General features: G+C 41.4%; 1 protein-coding gene across 9 annotated transcripts in view; it reads right to left on the minus strand.

The window, feature by feature from the left end:
- tncb (tenascin Cb) overlaps positions 1 to 13,539 on the minus strand; it is a 378,292-nt gene that overhangs the window by 9,728 nt on the left and 355,025 nt on the right. For 8 of the 9 annotated variants that reach the window (XM_068012682.1, XM_068012690.1, XM_068012681.1 and 5 more), the window contains 6 exons: positions 11,876 to 12,148; positions 8,881 to 9,003; positions 7,903 to 8,046; positions 6,549 to 6,668; positions 4,492 to 4,635; positions 615 to 745 (listed from right to left, as the gene is read on the minus strand). In XM_068012682.1, the coding sequence (XP_067868783.1) occupies positions 615 to 745; positions 4,492 to 4,635; positions 6,549 to 6,668; positions 7,903 to 8,046; positions 8,881 to 9,003; positions 11,876 to 12,148 (935 nt within the window). The remainder of the gene's footprint in view (positions 1 to 614; positions 746 to 4,491; positions 4,636 to 6,548; positions 6,669 to 7,902; positions 8,047 to 8,880; positions 9,004 to 11,875; positions 12,149 to 13,539) is intronic. The other variant, XM_068012689.1, reaches the window with a different exon arrangement.

The raw sequence follows: 13,539 nt of genomic DNA on the forward strand, positions 1-13,539 counted from the left end.
ATAGAGGTGTCTAAAATTATAAGGGAATAGGACAAAGTTGATGAAAACAAATTGCCACCAGTAATGTAGTGAACTAGAACGAGGAGATAGACATAAGATTAAATGTAAGAGATTTAGGACAGAGAACAGGAGAAACGTTTTTATACAGAGAATTGTGAGGCTATGGAATGTATTAGCATAGTTGGAGATGGAAGCAAAGCCGATATCAACATTTAAGTACTGGTTAGATAAGTGATTCAAGGAAAAGAGAATAAAAAGATGACAGCCACATGGCATCAGGACTACTGCTCGTGTGAAGGATAACACAGGCTGGTTGGGCTGAATGGCCTGTTTCTGTATTGTAATTTCTATATAATTTTGAGGTTCCAGGTACTAAGCATCCAGGCATTAACAACACAAATCTACCCAATGATTTATCACCTTTTCACTTTATTTTAGTGTTGAATATTTTGCCTCATTCTTTTTGAGCCTTAGCTTTAAACATCAGTGGGTTGAAATTCATGTATTTTCCAATTTCAGTGAACAAAATCAATGTGAGCACAAGAGTGGTGGAGAACAGAAATGCCACTCCCAATATTTAAGAACTTAATAATTCTATCCTGCGTGGAATTTACCTGTGTTCTGGCATCTTCAGATTCAACTGTCAGAATGTAGCCACTGATCTTAGCTTGTGGAGGTTTCCATGAAAGGAGTGCATCGTTCGTTGTAATTTCTCCGACTCTCAAGTCTCTGGGCGGATCAATGGCTTGAAGGGATTAAAAATATACAGCCATTAAAATAATGAAAACTGGTTGCAGTTAGATCTGTGTATCAGCCAATGATCTTTTCGAAATAAACACTGACATGTTTTCTGTGTAACTAACTGTTACAGGTTTAGTTTCTTTGTTTAACATTGTTTAAACAAGTGCCACTCAAAGCTGGCTTTTTAAAAAAAAAATCAGGACTGAAGGATTCATCCATGGCTGTATACCCTTCAATTACATTTATTACAGATTCCTGAAACTGAAGCTATTTGCACACCCTTTCTGGGGTTCTCGGATATAATTCCATTGTGGTTGCCTGCCTCACTCTACACAGTCGAATCTTTAGCTGTTGCTGTATTGTACCAGTGCTGCTAGCTCCCAAAGGGCAGGTCTCATGCACTGGGTAGCAATACCAAAGCAAACTTGCCAGTTACGCTAAGGCCTGGACCTGGGAGTAACCCTCCCAGATCTTTGCATTTCTTCTCCAATTCAGGCCTCTTGTTCATTCCTGATTTTTTTCACTCCACCATTGGCAGCTGTGTCTTTAGCTGCTTAGGCCCTAAGCTCTGGAATTCCTTCCCTGAACCTTTCCACCTCTTTCACTCCTTAAAACCTACCTCTTTGACCAAGCTATTTGCCATCCATCCTCATATTTCCTTATACTGCTTGGACATCTTATTAAGTTAAAGGCACTATAGAAATGCAAGTTGTTGTTGTAGTTAGGAAAATCCTTTTTGACACGGCACGTGTGCAACATAACTACTTAGTTTTCATCAATGCACAACTCGTTTCTCAAGAAATGGTCACGTGGATTTTCTTGTCCCTAAGGCAGAGCAGCACAACAGGCACCTGGGGGCTGGAGAATCAGTGCCACTTGCATATTGAGGAGGCGCTTTAGACCAGCCTTGCCAAAAAAGAGCCATAGTTTCATTTAAATATAATAACATATCTTGAGCAAGCATAGTGGGATTTTCCATCTGCTTTGTCTGGTGTTGAGGTTGGTCCTGCCGTCACTATTTTTAGTCTAAAGGAGACTTCGTGAGCAATAAAGTTCTTAAAGGATCACAGTATTTCAGGCTTAGAGTTAGAGTGCCCACATCCACTACTGATGAAAGACGACATTAGTCAGAATTTTTACTTACCTGACCTGCCAGGTGTTGGGGGTGGGTTTGCAAGGTAGGGGAAGTCATAATTTCTGCAAATGCTTAACTCCACAGCATGTGCGTGACATGACTGATTGGTTCCTTGTCCAGAAGGCAAGCCTGATTGACAGGCTTGGCTTTCATTTGTGCAGGTGCTGGTCAGTGAAGGCTGTATGATTAGGTAAATCTGCATTGGGATGTGAGTGATCTTGGAGGGGTTGATTGTGGGGGGGGGGGTTAATTGAATGAGGAGGGTGCCGATCATCGGGAGGGCGGACGGATCCTGGGTGGGGGAAAGGGGGGGATTGATCAGGTGGGCTGCCACTCCTTGGCAGGGTTAAATGCCTGATAGTGTTGAGGGGAATAGAGGGCCTGGTGGTGGTGGTGGGGATTGGAGGTCTGTTGGTGGGGGATTATGGGTTTTGTAATGGGATCTAACGCCTTGGGGGATAATGCTGTGGGGGTGTCCCCGAACGAAGAGACTCCTTAGGGAAGCACCTGGATCCAGGAGATGAGTGTAAAAGGCTCTCATCTCCTGCATCTGCCAAGTCCTTACCTCAATGAAGCAGCCAGGTTCCCCAAGGCTCAGGAATCCTGGCCGACCAGAGTTAAAGTTGAAAAACTGAATGAAATGAGGCTTGCAGCCTCATTGTTGAGAATCTCCACAAAACCCCTGTTTCCCAGCTGAGAACTGCCTGGAAACCTTCCTGCAAAGCCTCTCTCAATGCCACTCATTAGCCAGCTGTATGAGAGCAGTTAGAAATCCTTCGCTTCCCAAAGGGGAGCATGCATCTTTCTCCCTCTCCTCCCACGAGCTCACTGTCTGCATCCCTCAGTCACCATGCACCATACTCGAATGTATTTAAACTCTGGATAAGTTTGCGTTACAGATCATTAACTCTGGCTCATTTTCTCATTCATTTAGCATTTCAACCAAAACAAAGAGGCCAGAAAACCGTAAACCCATTCAGCATACATCAGTGTGATTAAAGGTGCTGCTGTCTGTAGATGAAAGCTTGGAAGTCTTGGCCATTAAAAAAAACAGGTACTTGGGAGATTTCATGGGGTTTATAATTAACCTTTCTGGTTAGTTTAGGAATTTTAGACAATCTAAAAAGTTGCTGTGATAGGAATGCTTGGCTTGGACCAGATAAAGAATTATACAACACAGGAGGCCATTCAGCCCACCCTCCCTCCACCCCCTTTCTCTCTGCCTGTTGCTCATTGTCCCCTCTCTCTCTCTCTGAAAGAGCCACCAATTAGTTTCACTCCTCTGCTTTTTCCATACAGCTCTGCAAAGTTTTCCTTTTTAAGCAGAGATTCAACTTCCTTGATGAAGTTACTGTTGAATCTGCTTCCATCACCTTTTCAGAAATGTTTCTGTATTTGAACCTAGGGTTACAGCAGTCTTGTAGTTATTTTTTTAAATTTTATTTTATTTAGAGATACAGCACTGAAACAGGCCCTTCGGCCCACCGAGTCTGTGCCGATCAACAACCACCCATTTATACTAACTCTACAGTAATCCCATATTCCCTACCACCTACCTACACTAGGGGCAATTTACAATGGCCAATTTACCTATCACCTGCAAGTCTTTGGCGGTGGGAGGAAACCGTAGCACCCGGCGAAAACCCACGCGGCCACAGGGAGAACTTGCAAACTCCGCACAGGCAATACCCAGAATTGAACCCGGGTCCCTGGAGCTGTGAAGCTGCGGTGCTAACCACTGCGCCACTGTGCCGCCCATTATTGTACTTGATTTTTGACCTCAAGGTCATGAGCTCACATCCCACCATAATCAGTTGTGAAATTGATTTCAATAAGTCTGGTACTTTGCAGGTTTATAGCAAGCACGTTGATGCTAACGTGATTTTATCCATTATAAGCCATGGGTGGTAATGCCACTGTGAGCCCTACCGAATTTGCAGGTCATTAAAATATTGATTGGTGTTGGATGCATTTTCCACTCAGTTCCTTTACTGACATAGAGTAACACCAACAGAAAATGCAAACCTGCCAGCAGAGAGAATCATGTGAGTGATAAGCGACAGCACCCACACTCAACAGTCCTGGCCAGTGGTAAAAACTGAACATTGCCCATTAGTAAATACTGTATAGGAGACTGACAAGGTGCAAAGAACTGTCTGAAATAGTTGGCATGCTTAATTTGTTCTAAGTGGTATTTTTGTCATTGGCTCTAATGGTACTGGCAAATAATGTTATTTGTCTGACACGGGTGGCTGCCTTTTAAACACGGACAGCATAAGCGATTGTAAAAACTCAAATGGTTCACTTGCGCAACTCTGAATGTACTCAGGAAAACTAGAGGTGAACGCTAAATACTGCCTTGCCAGTGCTTCCCACATCCCAAGAAGAATGAAAACACTGAATGGACTGTGTGACATAAGCTAATAACTTTTTTTTATATCTGCATCAACGAGCATTCTTTCTCTTTGTAATTGGGAATATTTCTCTGCCCACACAATTGCACAGAATGAAAAAGAATTATTAACTGTGCAGTACACATTTACAGCAAAACATGTGACACCAGAGTGTGCAGCCTGTGAAAAGTTTAGCCTTGCAAAGGGCAGAGTAGAACTCACCAGTGGTAAAAGTAGCAGATGAGGTAGAACTTTCAAGAGAACCTTTCACAGCATGAATCCACACAGTGTACAGGGTGCTGGGTATAAGAGCAGTGAGTTGAGTCTGAACCATGTCTCCTGAAACTCGCTTTATTACTGTAGAATCTGAAACAGTAAAAGGAGGATGATTATCTTGTTTTAGGTTTATTCATTCATATGATGCCCAACATATTTTCATTTCAAACCCATTATTAAAAATGTTCCTTTATTTATGTAAATTTAATTCTTGTCTCAGCTTGGCTCAGTTGTTAGTTGGTAGCTTTCTTGCCTCTGAGTTAGAAGGTTGTGGGTTCAAGTCCCACTCCAGAAACTTGAGCACAAAAATCTAGGTTGACACACCACTACAATACTGAGAGAGTGCTGCACTACCAGAGGTGCTGTCTGCTCTTTTGTTAAAGATCCTCTGGTACTATTTTGAAGAAGAGGAGGGGAGTTCTCCCTGGTGTTCCAGCCAATATTTATCCCTCAATCAACATCACTAAAACAGATTATCTGGTCATTATCATATTGCTGGTTGTGGGAGTTTGCTGTGTGCAAATTGGCTGCCGCATTTCTTAAATTTCACACTTCATAAGTACTTTATTGGCTGTAAAGCACTTTGTGAGGTAATGAAAGGTACTACAAAATGCAAGTCTTCCTTTCTTTTTACACCATCAAAATGCTCTGGGTCCAAATCTCATTATGGATTTGAGAGCATAATTTAGGCTGACACTTCAGTGCAATGTTTAGAGAAAGCGGCACTGTTAAAGTGCCATCTTGCAGATGAGAAGTGCTGGGTGTAAAAAATTCCATAAAAAAGAACAGAGAGTTCTCCTGATGTCCTGGCTACTATGCTTTTCCTCAGCCAGCACAACAGTAGACTTACTGGTCATTCACTCACTGTTTGTAAGGCTTTCCTGTGTGAAAATTAGCTGTAGTGTTTGTTTTGCATAACAACAATGACATCACATCAAAAACAAATGTTAGTTGTAAAGTGCTTTATCATACACACATGCAAGTTTTTTATTTGTTGATGTTCATTTAGCTATACAGATAAGCGAAAATGCACAAAAATTAGGTTTTATATAATATGCAAATAATGATGGTGCTACTTGAGGATGACTAGGGGTAAAAGATTTCATGTCAATGCCATTTTTTTCTCTCTATTTCTATGTTCTCCTCTTGTTATTTTGTTTTCATGAACCTCTCCCATGTCTTTTCACCTTTGTAACTATTTGCACAGTCTTTCGTCCTTTTATGTCTCTCTCTCACCTCACTGCGCATCTTTTGTATTATGTAAGTTTTTTATTAAGTAGTTTGCAGGCCATTCAACCCCTCTCCATGATTCTCCCCCCTTTTTCTTTGTTCCAGCCTTGTTAAAATGCCTTTTTAATTTTAATATTCAGTTCCGGTAAGGAGCACGTACTCACAATGTTGTAGCCTGTCTTTTCTCCTTACAGATGCTGACAGACCTGCTGTGCACTTTCTGCTTTAATTTCAAAGCTAAATCTGAATCCACCTCATCTCACAGATTTTAAAAAATAAGTATAATATTCATATCTTCAAGCATGGAAGTACTCTAAATAAGCGATGATAAACTCTCCATATATAAATTAATGGACCAGGAATCTAAATAGGACAGGGATTCACTATGGGGTTATGTGTAGCAACATCATAAATGTCTGCCTGAAGCTTTCCTCTGGTTGATATTTCTTTTGAAATCATAGATATTTTAATGCCTATCAGAGGAAGTTTTCAGGAAGACATTTATGATATTGTCACAGATGATTTTAGGTGGTCCATTTAATGAACCATTGTAAATTTAGAAAGGGAGATCTGCATTTCCCTCACAATTAATCATCTATTAGACTTTGCCTCAAAAAGCACTAATTTGTAAAATCAATCACCAGATATTTTTATAAAATGTCATAAACCAATTTCTACAGGACAAGATTTTTTTCTTACATATCTCTCCCAAGACATGATTAATGCTCAATATTAAATTGTTCCTTCAACATAATTGATCGATTTGTCCTTACCACCATCAGTATTGTAGGTGATGATATATTCATCTACTGCAGCGATAGTGGGCTTCCAAACCAACAGGGCTTCAGAATCTGTGACCTTCACAACTTCTAATTCCAATGGACTGTCCAAGGCTGTCGATGGAGGGGAAAAAAAAATCACAATACATTACTTTCAAACTGGTGGAATCTAGATTCATGAGAAACAAAATTAGGATATTGTTTAACTGGCTCTAAGAACACAATTATTAAAAATTTGTTTTCATTTTAAGCATTTTATTTGCCAAGGGGAATTGCAGGCATATGTTAACTGCTCATACCTACAATCCCAAAGTGTAATTTTAAAATGTATTTCATCATTCTATACCCCAGAGTAAAACAATTATACTGTATTCCCCGTGCCAGAAGTTCAATCTATGCTGTGAGCTCAAGGTGTGAATCAGCAGAAAAATAGTGATGGACTATTACTCCCCAGTGGGAAAATCAGTGACATCTTTTGCCACACAACATCTTGTGCTCAGGTTTCTAATGTGTTACCTTAGGATTCTGAACAATCAGAGTCCTGCTCACTATTTCCTCAGTCATTTTGATAAAGCTCATTGCACACTCTCATAACTAGTTGGGAGTCTCAGTTACCACCTTGTTTTGAATCCACAAACTATTACTAGTTCGCTGTGACTGCAGCTACTTCAGTTATCACTGATTTCTATTTCATGCAGAGTGACTTCTGCATATTATATTCACATTTATGCTCAGTTGCAGTCAAGTCTCCATAGACTCTTCTTCTATGGAGACCAACAGAAAGAAAATGAGAAGGTTTCCTGAATTTAGATAGCTAAAATGGTCTCTTATCCTGACAGCAGAATCGTAGACCTACATTTTCAAAGGTCTATGATGGTTTGGATCTTGGAAGCTGGCTTGGTTTACACTATGGAAAACAGCCAACAGAAAGAGACCATGCATCTGCAATTGATTGTATTACTGTAGTCTGAAAATATATTGAAATGTTTTTGGACAGTTCCTAGCATAACCCAATCTGAAAATAGGAGTGAAAGGTGAAGCCTGGGACACACTTTGGGTTCATTTGTGTTGTCGGAGATTCCCTGTCAGCTAAACCACAAACTTCTTACATTTTTTTGGTTAGGTTTAAGATGAATTAGATTGTTTTATTGCCAGTCATACAGACCATTAAATCTCAAATGTTTACTTAAGATTTTATTTCCCATTACTTCCACAAATGTGCAAAAATATCCAATTGAAAGAAGGTGCCACATATGCATAATACACATTTTAAATCTGAGTCTCGCTAACCCATAAATAAGATATTTTGAAAATATAACTTGCGTTATTACTTTTTCCATTAGTTTACCTGTATGCACTGTTCCAGAAATTGGTTCACTCTCCTCAAACCCTTTAACAGAGATGACTTTGATTTCATACTCAGTGGCTGGGGTCAGCTTCCGTAGTGTGGTTTGAGTTTTGCTGCCATCAACTGTCACAGTGGTACTTGCCCCTATGAAAATCGATATAGAATCATAGAATCTTACAGCGAGAAGGAGGCTACTTGGTTCATCATGCCTGTGCCAGCTCTTTGAAAGAGCTATCCAATTAGCCTCACTGTGGGCGGCACAGTGGCGCAGTGGTTAGCACCGCAGCCTCACAGCTCCAGCGACCCGGGTTCAGTTCCGGGTACTGCCTGTGTGGAGTTTGCAAGTTCTCCCTGTGTCTGCGTGGGTTTCCTCCGGGTGCTCCGGTTTCCTCCCACATGCCAAAGACTTGCAGGTTGATAGGTAAATTGGCCATTAGAAATTGCCCTTTGTATAGGTAGGTGGTAGGGAAAATATAGGGACAGGTGGGGATGTGGTAGGAATATGGGATTAGTGTAGGATTAGTATAAATGGGTGGTTGATGGTCGGCACAGACTCGGTGGGCCGAAGGGCCTGTTTCAGTGCTGTATCTCTAAACTGAAAAAAACTAAAACTGAAACCCCTTCTCCCACAGCCCTGCAATTTTCTCCCCTTCAAGTATTTATCCAAATCCCTTTTGAAAGTTACTATTGAATGTGCTTCCACCACCCTTTCAGGCAGTATAAGGGGCAAATGAAAGTTGTGCCCCTTATAAGGTCAACCAGAAAATCCCACAATCATTGGGACTTGGTGCAAATGCCATGTTCTGGTGGGTTCAAGAAATTCGGGCCCTTGTGTCTGCCGATAACTTTCCACCAATCTGTATTGAAAGGTCCTTTACATTGCATTGTAAAAGTGATGGAAACTGATTGGATGTGGACTTGCTTTACATGCGACACCATATAAAACAGAGGTTCTGATAAACCAATGTTACATCTTACCTCCATCAGTTGGCACATAAATGATCTTGAAATTGGTGATGTAGGTTCTGGGAAGGTCCCACCAAACTGTCACTGTGGTGTCGGTGACATCTGCAAACTGCAGACCTTTAGGAGCTCCTAACCCTGTCAGAGAGAGTTGAAAACGAAAGCCAAACATATTTTAATTTCATTCTAAATGCACATTTCAGCAGATCTAGCTTGTGTGGGAAATCATGGCAAGACTCAAACAAATGCAGATTAAGGGGAGAACTGATTTCCAATGTTACAAATTGAATGCGTTACAAAGCAGACATATAATAGGATATAATCTGAAAGTATACAAAGCACTATTATGAGATTGAAATAAAATATCAATCACAAAAGTATAGCACAAGAATAAGACTAAACAAATCTTAGAACAGTAAAGGAAATTAAAAAAAATGTTGCATGTAGGTGCAATTTTGATAAGGCCCCACAACAATACATCACTGACTACTGCAACACACAACAGAAGCCATGCATTTGTATCACAGACCTAAAGCCTTGCATATGGACCATTTTGCCTAATCCTTAAACAGATCTATGGTCGCCCTAAAAATGTGATTGGCATTTTCTGTCCATTGGTTTGGAACATTAAATTGCAGCACTGTTCATAATGTCAGCATTGTGACAAAGACAATACATGACACTTCTGGCCCCCTCACCAAACAAAATGTTTGCCTAACACATTTCATGAAGATGGTGTCCTTTTAATTATCTTTAGAATGTGCTTTTGGCTTTATATGGTTTTCAGATCCTTTGTTACACAAAGAAGTATAATTCAATCAACACATGCATTTAACTAAGTTTCATTTTGACATTTAATCTTCAAACATTCTGATATCAAACCATAAAAATACTGGGCTAGATTTTATAGAGCCCTCGACGTCGGGATCCATGGCAGTGGGTATGCGGGGTGCCTGAAGATGGCCTCAGATGAGGCCCACCACGGACCTCACGCTGGCAGGGCTTGACCCGATATTGCTGGCGCGGCAAGGCCTTGTGGCGCCCAGCCCCCCTCCCCCACCCCGTCGACAGGACCACAATTTAAATAAATTAAAATACCTGCATTAATTACTCTCCTGTCGCCTCCTAAATTCCCGTTGCGGTTTTCACCCCAGTGGCTAGCACTGCCATGTCTTTGGATCCCTGTCCGAGGAAACGAGGCACAACACTGATGGGAGGGGGGGGGGGGGTGGGGGGGAGGATGTCAAATTAACGTCATAGGTGTAGGAGACAATGGGAAGGGTTATAGTTTAAAGTTTGTGCAGTTTGGGGGGGCGCGTAAAGGTCAGGTTGTGAAGGTAAGTGTTTTGGGGGGGGTGGTGGTGAGGACAAATAATTAATTTATTTGATATTGGGGGGTGAACCCTTTAAAAATGGCATCAGCACCTGATGCCATTGCTGGGGACGGACAAGCCCGCCCCCTCCACGTGATCAGGGGGGATGCGGGGGCGGCCCACTTTTTTTTTCGCATCTGTGTTGGGCTTATGGAACTCAGCCCACTGCCTTTCAGTTAGTAGAATACACAAATTATTGAGAAGAAGCCTTCAATTAATTACTGATAACTGACAGGAAAAAGTATCGAATGAAAAAAGGCCATATGACTCAAAGTTTGCAAACGACTCTATCATGCATCGTATTGAGGGAACGTGTTCTGGAGGGATAATGCATGATTCTTAAAGATATTTACAGGATTAAAAAAAACTCCAGAATATTTGTTTGTCCTCCACATTTCTTCTGTTCAACTCTCACCTGCTCTCCCACCACAAAACAAACGAGCATTGGTTCCAAACTGCCGTGTGAAGTAGTTGACTTCAGTCTTTCACTAAAGAGAAAGCCGGAATCTTACACCCCCAAAATGAACGGACGGGTGGCAGGGGGTGGTCATAAAATGGAATAGGGGGCTGGGGGTGCCCTTCCTGACCTGTTCCCGCCTCTGCTGCCAATTTACCCGGGGCAATGATGGCGAGAAATGGGCCACCCACCCCAGGCCAATCAAGGCCAGTTATCTGCCACTTAAAGACCTCCCCGCCTTATAAAACTAGGTGGTCTTCTGGCAGGCTTGGGGGGGGGGGGGGGTGGTGGTGGTGAGTTGACCTCCTGATCAGGCACCCTGTGCCCCATGGAGGGCTGCCCCCAATGCACAACAACCTCCCATCCCCTAAATGTCTCCCCTGGGACTAAAAGCTGCCAACCCGCTGATTGGCCAGCAGCTCCATTAGGCAGGACTTCCTGCCTCAATGAGGTAGAAGACCCGCCCAAGACCAATTAAGAGTCTACGGAGCATCAAATCTAGTCTGGATTCCCATGCCGGTGGAGGCGGGTCCTGTCCACTCACCGTAAAATTCCAGCCATACAGTCAGATGCTAACTCAGGACCTTTGCAACCTAATCCAATGTTTCTAACCTCTAACTGCATGGCCACTCAAACTGAACCAACTTTGTGGTCTGGATTAAGTCCTTTCCAGTGGCAGAATACATCATGGTGAAGGAGGGCAGGCCAAGAGCATGGCTAAACTGCAGAACTGTGTATTTTTAATTGTGCCACAGCAACACCGCAAAACCAAAACTTCTTCACTGCAGGATCATTAGACAGAACTGGGACTTTTACTCTCAACAACTATGCTTCCTGTTCTCTGCAGCTGTGTTTCATGCTTGACACAACTGCCCCAATCTCCTGCTCTGCAGAAAAGTGCCTACTGCGAGGTGATGACACATTGGAGAAGTCTATTGCCCTGTCTGTACTGCCTTCTTTGTTGAAGCACGAAAGGTGGCAGAAGTGAGTCCTAAAAGGGACAAAAATAGAAGTAGAAATATTTATAAGCGAGGTTTAGCAAACAATTCATCGGAAGCGACATGCATCTTGCTTGTCAATAGTCTTCGGAAAACAAAAAGTTGAACCTAGAGAGAAATCACCGCTCAATCAGATGTGAAATAGGAAATAAAAGCAGAGGCTGTGAAAAATACAGTAATACCTGTGGTTGCTATTGTATTTATTGGCTGAGAATGTCGTTCCTCTGTGACACCAACTAAGGAGATATCATACTCTGTCCCATCGGGCAGACCTGTGATGTCAGTTTTTCGTAGATCACCTGACACTCTGTAGTCCAGAGCAGCATGTTCCTTTCTGGAATCCCTAATTCTAATATTAAAGTAATCAAATTGATTGTCATCTGTTGTCCAAGAAAGTGTGAAGCCTTCTGAGGTAACATCAGAAACTGCTAAGTTGTCCACTTCAGGTTCGGCTTCTGAGGGAGAAACAAGTTAGGTAAGTTCCTGCTTTTTCTTTCTTCTTTCAATCATAAGTAATACCTTTTCTTGTTAACATGTTAATTTTGAGAGAAATGACAGGGTCGTAAGGACGATGGATAATAAAAACAGTTTTCCAACTTGTGTTACTTAATCACAGAAGTACCAGTGTATTTTCCAAAAATTGTGAAATAAGTTTATCAGAGCATCTAATGGCTTTGTTAACAATTTGGAATCAAGAAACAGTCATAAACCTAAAAGGTAAGTTTGTTATCAATTGGTCACTCAGCAGAAATGTATCGTGGTGCTCAAGAAATTTAGTAACTATCTAAAGGAAGAAACACTTCCTAATGACTGTTTGTTTATGCCACCTCCCTGCTGTGGATAAATCTGGGTTGATTCCAGTTTTGACCTGGTTCCACCCAAACCTGATTCTGTAGAGCACCAGGATCTCAGTCCACTTTGCTTCAGAAAGAGTCTGGGACTTATATGTTAACCTTTTGAAAATGGTAATCAACCCAAGTGACAGTGGAAAGGGGAGATGAGACACATACAAAGCAATGGAGAATTAACAATGACAAAAGGCAAGGACATTCATTAGATCATATACAAGCATTGATTGAACATCATCATAGGATTTTGTATGCAGGCAATACCAAATCTAAAGAAAGCATCAAGTAGTGTTTCAGACATACAAAAGAAATAATTTGGTTATTGCGATCAAAAAGAATTGCAAAGAAATATTTAAGTATAATCATAAGCAGTTATATTGTTCCAGTAAAAACATGAATGCTGGAAGAACATAGTGATTAGTATGTCCACAACTAGGTAATAGATTTCAGTAATCACAAGAAACTAAACACAGCACATTGAACACACTATCAGTCAGCATTTTCCCTGTGAGTTCCTTGTTACAGGGGGTGAAGTCCAATACATTCTGAGGAGACAGGTAAAAAGGTTAGATACAATCTGACAACAGTCAAAAGCCATCATTCTGATTTAAAGCAGTGTTTCAGGATAGTTTCAGGATAAGACGGCAACAACGATCGAGCAATTCAAAAAGCCCATGCATAAACATAAAGGTTGCATTTTCAGCAGGCCTTCAATTTAGTTCAATCAGATGGTTCTCCTCGTCATGACACAAGTTATCATTGGAAAATGATAACTTGGAAAGTTATGTGTGAATGTTGGTTTGGTTTATTGATTACAGGAGACCTTATTGATTTTTTTTTTAAGACAGATACAGCACTGAAACAGGTCCTTCGGCCCACTGAGTCTGTGCTGACTAACAACCACCCATTTATACTAATCCTACATTAACCCCATATTCCCTACCACATCCCCACCTTCCCTCAATTCTCCTACTACCTACCTACACTAGGGGCAATTT

Source organism: Heterodontus francisci, chromosome 32 (genome assembly GCF_036365525.1).
Source record: "Heterodontus francisci isolate sHetFra1 chromosome 32, sHetFra1.hap1, whole genome shotgun sequence".
Classification (NCBI taxonomy): Eukaryota; Metazoa; Chordata; class Chondrichthyes; order Heterodontiformes; family Heterodontidae; genus Heterodontus; species Heterodontus francisci.